Source organism: Dunckerocampus dactyliophorus, chromosome 18 (assembly GCF_027744805.1).
Source record: "Dunckerocampus dactyliophorus isolate RoL2022-P2 chromosome 18, RoL_Ddac_1.1, whole genome shotgun sequence".
Taxonomy (NCBI): Eukaryota; Metazoa; Chordata; class Actinopteri; order Syngnathiformes; family Syngnathidae; genus Dunckerocampus; species Dunckerocampus dactyliophorus.
Genome location: NC_072836.1, coordinates 20,071,678 through 20,086,317, shown reverse-complemented (window position 1 = coordinate 20,086,317; position 14,640 = coordinate 20,071,678). Strand labels below are relative to the sequence as shown.

The 14,640-nt window shown below is 45.4% G+C and overlaps 1 protein-coding gene across 3 annotated transcripts; it reads right to left on the bottom strand.

The window, feature by feature from the left end:
* Window positions 1–4,372: 4,372 nt before the first annotated feature.
* actb2 (actin, beta 2) lies at window positions 4,373–11,348 on the bottom strand. 3 transcript variants are annotated; one of them, XM_054758622.1, is made up of 6 exons: window positions 11,326–11,348; window positions 6,517–6,646; window positions 6,204–6,443; window positions 5,479–5,917; window positions 5,223–5,404; window positions 4,373–5,152 (listed from the first exon to the last, which is right to left on the bottom strand). In XM_054758622.1, the coding sequence occupies exons 2-6, from the start codon at window positions 6,637–6,639 to the stop codon at window positions 5,009–5,011; spliced, it is 1,128 nt and encodes a 375-aa protein (XP_054614597.1). In that variant the 5' UTR covers window positions 6,640–6,646; window positions 11,326–11,348; the 3' UTR covers window positions 4,373–5,008. The 3 variants fall into 3 exon arrangements, with proteins under 3 accessions (XP_054614597.1, XP_054614596.1, XP_054614599.1); XM_054758621.1 differs by lacking the exon at window positions 11,326–11,348 and adding an exon at window positions 7,722–7,881; XM_054758624.1 differs by lacking the exon at window positions 11,326–11,348 and adding an exon at window positions 7,722–7,837 and having other exon boundaries at window positions 6,517–6,641.
* Window positions 11,349–14,640: the final 3,292 nt, after the last annotated feature.

Below are 14,640 nucleotides of genomic sequence, written 5' to 3'. Positions count from 1 at the left end.
GCTTCATTCTCTTTTATTGGCTAAACAATTGGAGTCTGCGGCGGGATGCATGAACCCACAGGGGACAAGACACACAAGACAGCATTGATTAATTCAGTTGGGGGGGGGGGGGGGGGGAGTGGAGGGGGTCACTCCTCTCTGGAAAGGGCATATAAATAAATAAATACATAAAGATGTGTCCTACACACACACACACGCACACACACACACACACACACACACACACCTTAGTTCATAATAAAGCCAGAAGAGACACATCCACAGCAATGAATAACCGATCTTTTCAGTGACCCCCGCCCGCTCGCCCATCCTGAGAGGACAAATTCACCATCTCCGCTTCTCATACGGCTACAAGCAGCAACGACCACTGCATTGCAGCACGGCTAATCCGAGCAGGGCTTAATTGCAGCATTGTGGTCTGTGAGGGAGACAAACAACACACACACGCACACACGCATGCAATAAACATGACTGACTCACACCAACCCCCACACACATGCACATATATACAGATATATATATACAGGTCTCATGGGGTACCTGTCAATCAGCAGATGGCTTTACCAGGTGGGTGTGGTGGTAGTGGTGTTGGGTGAAAGGATTAAAAGGGGGCCATACACACTCAAATGATTGAGTTACAAGAAAGCATAAAGATTGACACACTATTTTCATGCAAAACGCTGAGGTTTCATCGACAATCAGCAAACACACTTGCTGTGATGCATTCAAGGCATCCATTTTTATTTATCTCATTCCTTTTTGGGGATGCGGTGGTAGTTTCTCGTGTTGCCTCATTCCTGCTCTTAATTACCTTCCAAACGCTGCCTCCGTGACTCCCTTATTGGCGTTGCCAGGCAACACGTAGATAGACATCGCAGCTACTAGCCTTGACAATTGCAGCAATCGAGAGACTTTATGGGGATTCATTAACTGCCCATAAGGAAGTTGACAATTTATTGGAGTGGAACTTCTCTCCAGTGTTGATAGGCTGATGGATGACTCGGCACATTTGCGCCAAAGCGATGGTTATGTATCATACGCATGCAAATGCTGCACGGGAGAGTTCATCAAAGATATGTGTTCCAGTCTAGCAGCAATAACAGCATTGTTGTAAAGCTGGCATGTGTCTCAAATACAATACCAGACATGCTACTGATACCAAAAAAGGTCAACATACAGTATATGTCCATTTGACAGTACCACTATACAGTACTCTGTTCATGCACAGACTTACAACTCAAGATCAATGGGCGCATCATCTTGCACCTTTCATGTCTATTAAATCAATATAAGCAACCCCTGCTTGCAACTGATCAAACTAATGATATTTTGTAGCATTGTCGCATTCAGTCGGCTTTATGTTACTCTCAAGGTTATAAAAAGATGAGCTAATGTTTAAAAATATGAGTTATTATTCCCTGAAGGCCTTCTTCTGTTTGCTGTTATGACATACAAGGAGCATTGTGATTTGGTACCATCTGGTGGCAAAAATAAGAACTGCATGTGGAGATTCCGAATGGCACAGATACATTCTCAACTTCAGTGTGTTACCTCTTGGAATAATTGGCTCTATCTGGTGGCAAAAATAAGAACTGCATATGTAGGGACCCAATGGAGACACAGCAGCACGCTTTGAATAATTCTGCAGTGAAAAAAAAAATGGGTGCTGACACATCTGCAACACACGCATGCACACAAAAGCCAGTCCACCACATGCACTGCAAGCACCGCTTCCCTGTTTGTGAGGGTTTTGCTGGCACGGCAGTAAAAGGATATCAGAGGAGAAGCAGTCTCAGCAGAATCACAGGGAGGCGGGAGGCTGCAGTGGAATAAAATAAATTTCCAATACGCTGTGTGTTCGTAAATGCGTTTGGACTTTATAGGCGCATGCATAAATTCATAACCTCTCTTGCTTGTGTGTACGCATCTGGCAAGCCTTTATGTTTCCTCAAACAGCCCTCTGGGATGTCATACATCACCAGGTTTCCAGCATGCTGCCCGCTGTACTCTTCATAAAAGTGGGACAGCCTGATTAATGGGCCGCTGCTGGATCTGTGCTGTCATATGTAGAACACGAGGGGTCATTTGTCTACTTTATCGTATGCAAATGTTCATTTACGCCATTCCTAGTCTAGTATTTACATTATCTTTTACTGTACGTGTGTTGACAGAAAATGGCACAGTAGGACTTTTAACGAGTCTTCACTGCCATCTTCAGGCTGTAAAGTGCAACAGCGGCCATTAAGTTGGCTGTACAGCATATTGTCAATAGCAGTGTATTTTGGCACTTTTATATTCAATCTTTTATTATTTATTTACACCTAATACGGCATTTAATAATCATTTACTTTTACACAATGTGGACACTGGTAATGCTGATGGCCTGGTAGCTAGCATGTTGGCCACACAGGAGATCTGGAAGATGTGGGTTTGTTTCTCCGTTGGGCATCTGTATGTGGAGTTTGCCTTCTCTTGCTTACGTGGGTTTTCTCCAGGTACTCCGGTTTCCTCCCACATTCCATTCCATATTAATTGGCAACTACAAGTATGAATTTGAGTGTGAATGATTCTTTGTGCCCTGCGTACCCCAGCATACCCCCCGAGACCCTGGTGAGAATAAAGTGCAAAACCAAGCTTTCACGTCCAATATTATAAAAATGCCACTTTACATTTCAGCAATCTCAAAGCGCTAGAGCAGGGGTGACCGAAATGCAGCCTGGGTTTATTGGCACCCCAAAAATGAAAGTGAAAAACTGATGCAGCACACTGGTCCATTTAGCTAAAATGTCATTGTAGCAACTCAAAATGATTCTCAGTAGTTTGTGTGGCCCCCACGTGCTTGTACGCATGCCTGACAACGTCGGGGCATGCTCCTAATGAGACTACGGATGGTGTCCTGGGGGATCTTCTCCCAGATCTGGACCAGGGCTCCTGGAAAGTCTGAGGAGCAACCTGGCGGCGCCAGATGGACCTCAACATAATGTCCCAGTGGTGTTCTATTGGGTTTAGGTCAGGTGAACGTGGGGGCCAGTCAATGTTATCAATTCCTTCATCCTCCAGGAACTACCTGCATACACTAGCCACATGAGGTCGGGCATTGTCGTGGACCAGGAGGAACCCAGGTCCCACCGCACCAGCGTAGGTTCTGACAATGGGTCCAAGGATTTCATCCCGATACCTAATAGCAGTCAGGGTGCCGTTATCTAACCTGTAGAGGTCTGTACGTCCTTCCAGGGATATGCCTCCCCAGACCATCACTGACCCACCACCAAAGCGGTCATGCTGAATGATGTTGCAGGCAGCATAACGTTCTCCACGGCATCTCCAGACCCTTTCACGTCTGTCGCATGTGCTCAGGTTGAACTTGCTCTCATCAGTGAAGAGCACAGGGCACCAGTGGTGTAGTTGCCAATTCTGGTGGTCTATGGCAAATGCCAATCGAGCTCTACGGTGCTGGGCAGTGACCACAGGGCCCACTACAGGACGTCGGGCCCTCAGGCCACCCACATGGAGCCTGTTTCTGATTGTTTGGTCAGAAACATTCACACCAGTGGCCTGCTGGAGGTCATTTTGTAGGGCTCTGGCAGTGCTCATCCTGTTCCTCCTTGCACAAAGGAGCAGATACCGATCCTGCTGAGGGTTGAAGGACCTTCTGCTGCCCTGTCCAGCTCTCCTGGAGTAACTACCTGTTTCCTGGAATCTCCTCCATGCGTCCAGGTACCTGAGTGATGCCCTGGTTCAGATCTGGGAGGAGATCCCCCAGGACACCATCCGTAGTCTCATTAGGAGCATGCCCCCACGTTGTCAGGCATGCGTACAAGCACGTGGGGGCCACACAAACTACTGAGAATCATTTTGAGTTGCTACAATGAATATTTTAGCAAAATGGACCAGTGTGCTGCATCATTTTTTCACTTTCATTTTTGGGGGTCTTTGATTTCCCCCCCTTTATAGGGTGATCATTTTCATTTCTGTCAAATGTGGCATCATTTTGTTACTAATACACCCACTTATTATCAAGAAAGATATTAAAGATAATTTCCCCCCAGTTTAGATCTGATGTTTTTGAAGTGTTTAATTTTTTTGAGCAGTGTACATTTATGACCAAAATACCTTTCCATTGTTTTGAGCCAAGACTTGTGCACACACACGAATACACAATCAGTAGAGCCCAAACTTACTTTTAGTAGTCAAAAGACCACAATTGCACACCGATAGACTAAGGACCAAATGTGGACAAACAGCAAAGCAGCAGCCTATTGCATTCCAATACAGGAAGTCCATATTACATTATGGAGCCCATTGTAGAGTTGATTCTCCAAAAAAAAAAAAACTCATGAACGAGAATTAAAATAAAGACACGACAATTAAGTTCTGGTCTGAACACATGTGCACTTTATTGGGATAGTCAGTGTACTTGCCTGGCACCCCACGTTACCCCATCACCTCGAGACCCCTTGCCCCACCACCCTGGGGATGAAACTGCCAACAGGGGGAAGAACAGGTCACAACTGGGTTTTGCATAAAACAAAACAAAAAAAACAGGACCAAGATATTTTTAAGGCTGAAAGTACAAAAAACCCCAGACATAATTTACATACAAGCGATACTACCACCATGTTAAGTATGCACCAACCACTGGGCAGCCTTCACAGAGGCAAATACGTGTCTGAACAATGCAGTTAACATTTGGAATCATGTGTTGGATGCAGTTTCAACATTTGGAATGACTCAAAGGAAAAAAAAAAAAAAAAAAGTACATTTTTAGTCCCCAGATGCAACTGCAGAACCCTGGGGTGCTTTATTGGACCTTGCCAAAACATTACTGTCACCATCGTTCCAGTTTTACTTTTTAAATCCTGAGTCAAGCGCCAAAAACTAAGCTAAGCCATGCCAATGAGCTGGGCATAGGCTCTGCGCTCGAGTATGTATGAGAATGTGTGGTCGTTTTGCACAGAGCTGAAAATGTTGGGCATTTGGTTGGGGAAGGGGAGGAGGAACAGTCTGTTTAGAAGCATTTGCGGTGGACGATGGAGGGGCCGGACTCGTCGTATTCTTGCTTGCTGATCCACATCTGCTGGAAGGTGGACAGGGAGGCCAGGATGGAGCCACCAATCCAGACAGAGTATTTACGCTCAGGTGGGGCAATGATCTACAGGAGGAGATACATCATTAATACGCTGCAATGGACTTCATCTTTTGCCATCTGTGGCTGTGCTCACCTTGATCTTCATGGTGGAGGGGGCCAGGGCTGTGATCTCCTTCTGCATCCTGTCAGCAATGCCGGGGTACATGGTGGTACCGCCAGACAGCACAGTGTTGGCGTACAGATCCTTACGGATGTCGACGTCGCACTTCATGATGCTGTTGTAAGTGGTCTCGTGGATACCGCAGGACTCCATACCTGAGAGAACAAGCCCTTGTTAGCAGGTGGATACGCCACAGACTCCTTTTGAGGCAGCGGGGGAGAGAACGTACCCAGGAAGGAAGGCTGGAAGAGGGCCTCGGGGCAACGGAACCTCTCGTTGCCGATGGTGATGACCTGTCCGTCGGGCAGCTCGTAGCTCTTCTCCAGGGAGGAGGAAGAGGCGGCGGTGCTCATCTCCTGCTCAAAGTCCAGGGCGACGTAGCACAGCTTCTCCTTGATGTCGCGCACGATTTCCCTCTCGGCCGTGGTGGTGAAGGAGTAGCCACGCTCTGTCAGGATCTTCATGAGGTAGTCTGTGAGGTCGCGGCCGGCCAGGTCCAGACGCAGGATGGCGTGGGGCAGGGCGTAACCCTCGTAGATGGGCACCGTGTGGGTCACACCATCACCGGAGTCCATGACGATACCGGTGGTACGACCGGAGGCGTACAGGGACAGCACAGCCTGGATGGCAACGTACATGGCGGGTGTGTTGAAGGTCTCGAACATGATCTGTAGAAGAGAATTAGAATTATGATCAGCATCTTTTACCTTTGGTGACCACGGCATTTCTGCATGCATTAGCGTGAGACTCAGGTTAGTAGGAACAAGGTGCAGAAATTCATTCCTTCACACTTGTGCATGTCAGATTTCTCAATTGTCAAAACATGGGGGCGAGAAAGGCACACAGTCAAGAGACCTGATAGAGCTCATAGAAGAGAGATCCTGGAGGAGGGAGGAAGTAGAGTGAGAATGGAGAGAATATATGGACGATGTATTTGTGCATTTGCTTGCATACCTGGGTCATCTTCTCCCTGTTGGCTTTGGGGTTCAGGGGTGCCTCTGTGAGCAGGACGGGGTGCTCCTCAGGGGCAACTCTCAGCTCGTTGTAGAAGGTGTGATGCCAGATCTTCTCCATGTCGTCCCAGTTGGTCACAATACCGTGCTCAATGGGGTACTTCAGGGTGAGGATACCCCTCTTGCTCTGGGCCTCGTCACCAACGTAGCTGTCCTTCTGGCCCATGCCGACCATCACGCCCTATAAATGACAAACCTATTAGCACCAGTGCCAAAAGTATTTACATGTACGGGGGGGAACAACTGATAGTTACCTGATGCCTGGGGCGGCCAACAATGGAGGGGAAGACAGCACGAGGGGCGTCATCTCCAGCGAATCCGGCTTTGCACATTCCGGATCCGTTGTCAACAACCAGTGCGGCGATTTCATCTTCCATGGCTGAACTGAAAGGAGTGAAACAAATGACTGAAAAAACCCTTACTTAACATTCAAGTCTGCCTTCTTCCACTTCCTGCTTGAATGCGGAAGTCACCCAGTCGCCGCTAGGGGGAGCGCGCGAACACAAATTCTTCGTGGCCAGACAAAAGGAAGTGGCGCTGTGTGCACTTGTTACCATATAAGGGCATGTTGGGTTTTGAGCAGCTTTACAGCTACCGGCTGCCATGGCGCTCAGCCAGGGCGGCAGAGTACTGAAAGAAACAACCAGTGCTCGACGACCACTCCCTCTTGTCTATTGTTCTAGCCTTCATCGGTCCCATTTTTTGTAGCTTGCTCATACCACGTCACTCAGACGAATCTTAAATGACGCCATTATTAGTTACGCCACCGGCTTGTTTCATTGCGAATGAGCGACGCCATTTCCTGAAAGCCACGCCTTTTGAGGAAATATCCGTCAAGTTATGCATTTTTACACTTTCACATTTAATAGCTGCTAAATTGTCCAGTCAAGTTGTAGAATGTAACATTTAAATGGGTAATTCTAAATAACAGTAATATTTATGAAAGCTGTAAATAACTTGGTATTGACTTTGAACTTAAGTGCAAGACGTAAGGGCGGTGGCGGCACGATGTGGCTAAAGCTAACATGCTAAAGTAGGTCACACCCCGCCGCAGCGCGCACAAAGGGAGCACCCACTGGCCCAGACACACAAACCCCCCTATTTAATAAAAAAAAATGACTATGCTTCTTAATAAGCACCACTAAGCCACACAGACTAGCGGTGCTGCGACGTCAAACACACTTTAAGCCACTTTTAAGCGCTCACAAGGTTGCCATAAGCCGGTTACAAACAAGAGTAGGTTTCCAGATTCTCTTAGGGCAGTCCTTGAAAAGTGTCAACGGCACCCAGACGAAGCTTACAATTACATTTTCATGTTCATTAGCAGGACTCACGGTGCAACGTTTAGACAAAGAGCATCACAGTCGCCGCATCACGTCGCCATTCATTACGTTCCATCACAGTTCCGTAACAAAATACGACAAATAATGTTGATTCGATGAATAAATCGTCGCCTTACCTTTAGGTGGGGAGGGGCTTTTCGCTTTAAGGGAAACTGGTTTCAGGCAAATGATATCCCGCACGAGCTGCGTGTGACGGCGCTCAGTGAATCAGCTAACTGAGGGCGCGTGGCTTTTATATCGCCTTAGTGGCCCGGCTCGAGCCATATAAGGTAAACTTTGGAAATCGCGCCTTCTGATTGGTCCGGCGTCATGTAACGAGCACGTCGCCGCACGCTGCGCCTGCACAGAGCTCTCGCGAGGTGAGGGCGAGAGGAGAGCGAGGGAGGCGACCATTGCAAAAAGGATTGAAAGAATCAAGTGGGAATGGATTTCATGTAGAGAACATGGCGAGAACGTTCCCTTCAAAAACTTTTTAAATGTTAGGTTAAACAAGAATTAAAATTAACTGTCTTTTTTACATGAGGGGACACCTTGGACACTGCCCTGTGGAAATGCTTAATAAACCAAATGTTACAGTAAGTGATGCTGATGGGGTCACTCACATGACACACACACAAGACTTGTGGGGAATGACATAAGTGGCACCCCCCTTCCCCTTCTTTGCCCAAGCCTCGCTAGTAAGTGATCACATGACTTCTTGGTTGCAGTAGTATAACAAAGGTGTGTCCTTTTAGCAGGCACATTAACTAAAATGGCCTAATTTGCATCTACAAGTTTGCCATTATAACCAACTTTTAGCTTAACACGGGTAGCACACAAACATCTTCCTCCTTTAACACTTCCTCTTAATGCATTGCAACAAGTCGTCCATGTCGGCCTCCTTTGTGAACTGATTTTGTATCACACTTGTCCTTGTGTGACTCGCAAAGATTTTCCCCTTAAATCAGCAACAGTAGAAGCCAGTTTGACATCTGCCAATAATACCACACAAGACACTCAGGCACAAAAAATGGAGCAACTTGTTGAAGCACAAATACCACAACTAGAATCTACACAAGTGCAAGAAAAAAGGTGCATGCTTGAGGTGGCCAAAGGTCTACTGGGACGACTTATTCATTTACAGGCCTTCAACGGACTAAAGTTCCCCCCCTGAATAATCTAATAACTCCCTTGTGGATGTTATTAGTGATAAAAGTTGTGCAAATAACAAACAAGGTAAGAGGATTCCTCCTCCATGTTGGTGCCATAATGGCATAACAAGGATTGGCTGGGAAATGTTTAACCAGCCAAGAGGGAGGAACGCCCCAAAGGTTTCCAGGGACACAAGTGGGCCACGGTTAATGACACCATGCGGCCATATTTCTTATACATTGTTACATCGTGTTAAATGAGCCGTCGGTGAACGCAGGGCCTGTGGATGTTCATGGTATTTATAAGTAGCCGTTTTGTCAACACCTCTTAACAGAATTTCAAGTGGTGGGCGGGCATTGAGAGGGTCCGGAATGGACTCGTGTCACATATAACACCATGTGTGTGTTTACAACCGGACGGCCACATTGGTGCAACAGTGTGTTCAATGACCCCATGTACGTGCATACATAGAAATAGGTATTAAAGTCCAGTTTACTACATGCTGACTATGTAACAGTAACAGCCGTTAATAATGCTAATGAGGCATACGATCACCTAAATTTAAATTTAATAAAAGTCAAAGATTAACCAACCACTGAAGCACGTGTGTTTATACGAGTGTGCATGTGTTTATACGAGTGTGCATTTCAAACACAGGCAACAGCCAATAATAAGCACCAGCTCGTTTTGATGACAGTGCATGTATGCTTGCATTCTGAGAGCAAAAAACAGCCCCGCTTTCTGCTGACCAGTGACACTCACACGCACACACACACACACACACACACACACACTTACAAACCACGTCTACTGGTGAATTTAAAGCGACACATTTGCATGAGTGAGGTCATCATCTCAAGTGAAACCCAGCTAACCTACCAGCCTGGCAGCCAAGATGCACCGTGAGGAAGCAAGTACAGCATTGCCACTCCCGGCCTTGCTTCATCCATCCTAACACAGCTTCCTGTTCCTTTTAGTCGCCAAGTGTTCTGCTGTCCTAAGGACCATGTCAGTGGTATAGCACGCCACTGCATTACACCTATTATGTTGACTCGTTGTTACACAATGTATTACAATACTGGAAGATAAACATGCAGGATTCATAGTAAGGACCTGTTGCTTAGGGGTGCAAATTGACATTACAGACAGCTTATTGCAATAATAACTATTAAATAACATGTCACACTGTGTCCTGCAGCCTGTTACAAAGTAACCGACTGACCTATTGTTTGCCATCTGTGGCTGGTCACAGGGAAACACCATTCAACACCACTCAGCCCCTCCCTGCCTCCCCCCTCCCCTTTGCTTTCATCATACAGCCAATAGATTGCTCGTCTGCAGTGTCATTGATCAGTGGGTCACCACGGCGCTGGTTTTACTCCAAGGCACGGGCCAGTTACCAGCTGTGCACATCTATATATATATGTGTGTGTGTGTGTGTGTGTGTGTGTGTGTGTGTCTGCCAGCCAGCTGGCTAGTTGTATGTGCTTCGATTGGATTAGCTTCTCATTTAAAGCCCCAAATGGATCCTTCACCTCCAGTCCCAAAAGGCCATCAAGCTAGCCTGCCCAGCACATGACATCATTTATCATTAAAGCCATAAAAAAGCAGCTAGCATGCAACAGTCCAACGCTACGCTAGAAAATTAAAGGAGTATAACGCGACTGACCTAATGATCACATGCTCTACAAGTCTATGACCCACTTTAAGTTGGACAAGGGAAACTTCTCTCCCTTTAATGACCAAACTGATGCAATGAACACATGTAGAGGTTCAGGCCTTGTATTTAATCCTTTTTTCCCCATCAACTGACGACAGACTCACTGTCCTCCCTCAGCACCAGCTTCACTCCCTCTTGGTTCACACACAACCACACCCCTGCACCCCAAAGTACTATACTTTGATTAAACAGCTTCTAGGAAACAGCTTATAGGCATTTATGAGTACAACATCTAACTGACCAAATAAATTACTTATAGCAATTCCCTTTGATGAACACACATGCCTCTTTTCACCCCCAGCATGGTGGGTGAACCGGAGGCTTATCTATTCTCAGCCATCTGTCTTGTCTGATGGGAGGACACTTTGCACATGATCCTAGATTCTTTTAAGATGTGAGCACATATGCTAACATCCTGAGTTCCAACACAAGTCAACAGAATACAGCCACCTACACTCACACCCATACACTTTGACCTCTGATCCTTGCTGCTCGGACAGTCTTTACATAAACAGTTATCCTACTCCTACTATAACATTCATTCTCACATGAAACGAGCAGAAAATAACATCAGTGTACAGTGTCTTATCGCTAACAAAAAGACAAAAACATGAGCATTTATCCATCCACCCATCCATTGGCAAAGCATTTATCCATCCATCTGTCAATCAGCAAAGCATTTGTCCATCAAGCAGCAGGAACATGAACATGTAATACAATTCTACATTAGCTCCATTACATGTTATCAACAGAGCATTTATCCATCAAAGTAACAACATGCAATACAATTCCAACATTAGCTCCACACGATTCAAGCCTATTGTAGTCGTTATTCATTCATTTTTTAGGCATGAATTAAGTCATCCTACCTTTAAGTGGCTTGCTAGAAGCGATGAAGAAGAGGGGGGAAAGTTGCTGAACGTTCGTCGGCAAAGTCAAATCCCGAGTGGAAATCAGTCTTCCAGCCACGAGCAATTTAAATACCTCAATGTGACGTACACATAAAAGGGCTTTTAACATTAAAGACAAATCTTTCATGTCTTTCAGCCACCCCACGTACGTTTCTGTTTTATTTATGTGACGACACAGACGCGTCAAAGTATTTTTCACGCTTTGTTTTGCTGTGATTAGGTTTGAATATGATTATGATGCGTTTAGGGATCGCCAGAAAAGGAGATCCCCACTCTATTGGTAGAAACTGTACTGTACAGAATGTACATACAAGCACGTATGTTTTAATTTCAATTACACTTTCTTTACAATGTAACCACTTTCATTGCTGCTGTTTAGAAATAATTGCCGTGTGAACAACTCGGAGAATTCCCACTTGCGAGGTAAATTGAACTTATCGTTTTATTGTACAAAAGCTGGGCTACTTGTTTCTCTTTGAATGAACAGGATGTTCTCCTCTGATTGGCTGCCGGTTTCGCAAGTACCTCTGTTCTGATTGGCTGTTGCTGCCTGCCATATAAGGGGACAGCGGTTGGCAGCGGAGGCAGGAAGTGGGGCAAAGCGGAAGTGTGGAACCGGCCCAATGAAACCATATCATGCTAGCATTTCATCATTTTCCCCGTCACGTTAAGCCTAAAGCGTTCTCATTGTATATGATTTATGGTCCCAAGTGGTGTGTTGCTATAAAGATGTTTGTCATGAAAGGTTTTAGCTTAGCAAAGTGCGCATATTAGCTTTGCTTTACAATTGAGGGTGGGACAAAAGTCCACATGCAGCAGTAAAGCATTGTGTTATTGTTCATGAGCGTGATGTAAAGTGTGAGATTTGTCGATTGCAGAGTAATATGAGCACAACTGATAGGTAATCTACAGCTAGCATGGGGAAAAAATACATTTACATCAATAGCAGTTAGCCAGGATTGTGTTGTCACCGTGAATCTGCAACACAGACAGAGCCTTTTGCAACAAGGCCAAGGAAGATGTAACTTTTATATAATAGAATTGCAGCAAGTGACAATAGTGGCGCTATCTTGTGGTTTTTCATGTTGAATAGAAACTAATTTGGCGTTCCTGTTGGATGCCAACTGTTGGAGGCCACAAGATTATCAGTGTGATGTAACCCGTCCTTCATCCGCCACATCGTCTTGTGCTTTATGTCTGTCTTTGAATGAGCAAAGTTGTGCCGAATCTTTGCCTTGTGTGCGCATCTTCGCGCATTCTTGTGTGTGCGTTTGCTGACCTGCCTGTGTGTGACAGAGGCCACGCCCTTTTTTGTTAAATCTGACATCCATAAAAGGAGATCTTTAGGTTTGTCACATGGCAACAATCTGAGGAATGCTAGCCTTGTCACATGAGATGCAATCTGTAATTCCCCCAGGGATATGAAATGATGTGTACGTCATTGTGTGCTTGTGTGCATTTGTCTTGTAAACTCCGTGAACTATGCTTTGTGTTCATGCATCTTCTTCTTACGCGCAAGCGTGTGTGATTACACAGAAGTTCACAGCTTAAAAGCTTTCACTTCTCTTTCCCTTGCCTTCCGTAGGAGATGAGTAATTTAGTAGCAAAGATTAGTGGACTTATTTTTTAAATATTTCCCTGATGCACTCTTCTACCTATATGTATGTATGCGGTGTGAGTCATGACGCGCTATTCTGCATAGAAATAAGTTGAGAGTGAAGGTGAAAAAACCCTCCTTAGCCCGTGGGCTCTTGTTTCTCTATACTGCCCCGTGCATTCCACTGTATGGATTAACCCTAAGGTTGTCGTTTTTACAAAGCAGAAGGGGCTCTCCCTTCTAGCTGAAGCACCATATATGGTGAACGTCTGCAGGTAAACACTTTATGGCTTGGCTCCATCCACGTAGGTGAAGGACGGATGCGGGCAAACTCGTGTTTTATCTTCTCTTGTATCTGCTGCAGAGTCAGCAAGCAGGTTAGTCATGAGGAAGGAAGTTTTAGGCAACTTTTATGGCAAGGCCTCTGACTCACACTGCAGCTTCTTTTTTTTTTTTACAATTAAAAAACAAACTGCTTAGATATATGCTGACATATATGTGATGTTTGCATAGCTGGACATGTTAATTGAACATGGCATCTGTGTGTATTTATGTCAAGACCGGCTCACAAGTACGCTAAACCAAACAAAGCACCGTTCCCTCCTTCCTCCTTTCGGTATCAAGACTTTTGCTTCTGCCTCTGCATAGTTCCCGACAACTGACAAGGTGGTTTGCACAAGCTGTGGTATTCACTTCCTCTTGAGTTGGGGAGATTAAAGTGGAAACTCTTGTTTTACAAAACCAGCACAGTGTGTTTCTCTTTATTTGTGCAGGCATGCATGAGTGCATCTGGGTGTTAGAGTTAATTATATGGAATTCCCCGAGCTGCCGGACACGGGAGAGGGCCCCAAAATGTAGGTCAAGAGGCACACACACTGCTTCCCTTGTTACATAATCAAACATACACACAGTTGTGTAGCTCCCATACAAAATGAAACACCTCTAATCTCCGGTCTTTATGTTTTATCAGGTGTGGTGGTAAAATGACTGTGGCGACTCTCTGCAGTGATTGGCTGAATACTGCAGGTAATCGCCTGGCCTGGATTACCTTGTAAGGACAGGTACACCGTCAAATCCCTCCTTCCGTGTAGCTCCTCCTCCTCCATATTTATTTTGCCATGACTCTCTCCCTCGCTCTCTTTTTTTTTTTTTTACATTCCTCTAATTTACTCTGCTCATTTTATTCGCTTGCAACCCCCCCTGCTGTTTTTTTACACACTCTTCTCTCATAAAGAGGGCTATTAGGACAATAAGAGGAGGGGAGAAAGGACAAAAGAGAGACTGAAGGTCCGCCTTTCTTGGCTTATCTGATTGTAAATTGATAACCTGGAACATACCAAGCGTCGTAGCAAGTTATACAAGGATTAGGAGACATATTGTGTGTGTGTATGTAAAAGAAAACAGTGTGTCACCATATGCCTCACGTTTTTTTTCCTGCTTTGTTTTTCCTCCCGTTTCTTTGGTAACAGAAGTAAAAGTGGGTCAGTCAGTGTTTTTACATGTAAAAGTTGGGCTGGTGCCGGGTTTTCATGTACACAATAAAAAACGTTTCTTGAATTGTGCATTCAAAAAAACACTTATACAAACTCTGATCATAGGATTTTTTATGAATTATTCAAGTTGAAATGGCACACATAAGCCCAGCTGGTGTTGTTCATTATAAGTCGGCCAAGCGG

Coding starts and splice junctions, on each gene's coding strand:
- actb2 (XM_054758622.1), bottom strand. CDS start 6,639: ATGGAAGATGAAATCGCCGCACTGGTTGTTGACAACGGATCCGGAATG. Junction 5,918..6,203: donor ACAGGGAGAAGATGACCCAG/GTATGCAAGCAA, acceptor TCTCTTCTACAG/ATCATGTTCGAGACCTTCAA. Junction 5,153..5,222: donor CCTCCACCATGAAGATCAAG/GTGAGCACAGCC, acceptor CTCCTCCTGTAG/ATCATTGCCCCACCTGAGCG.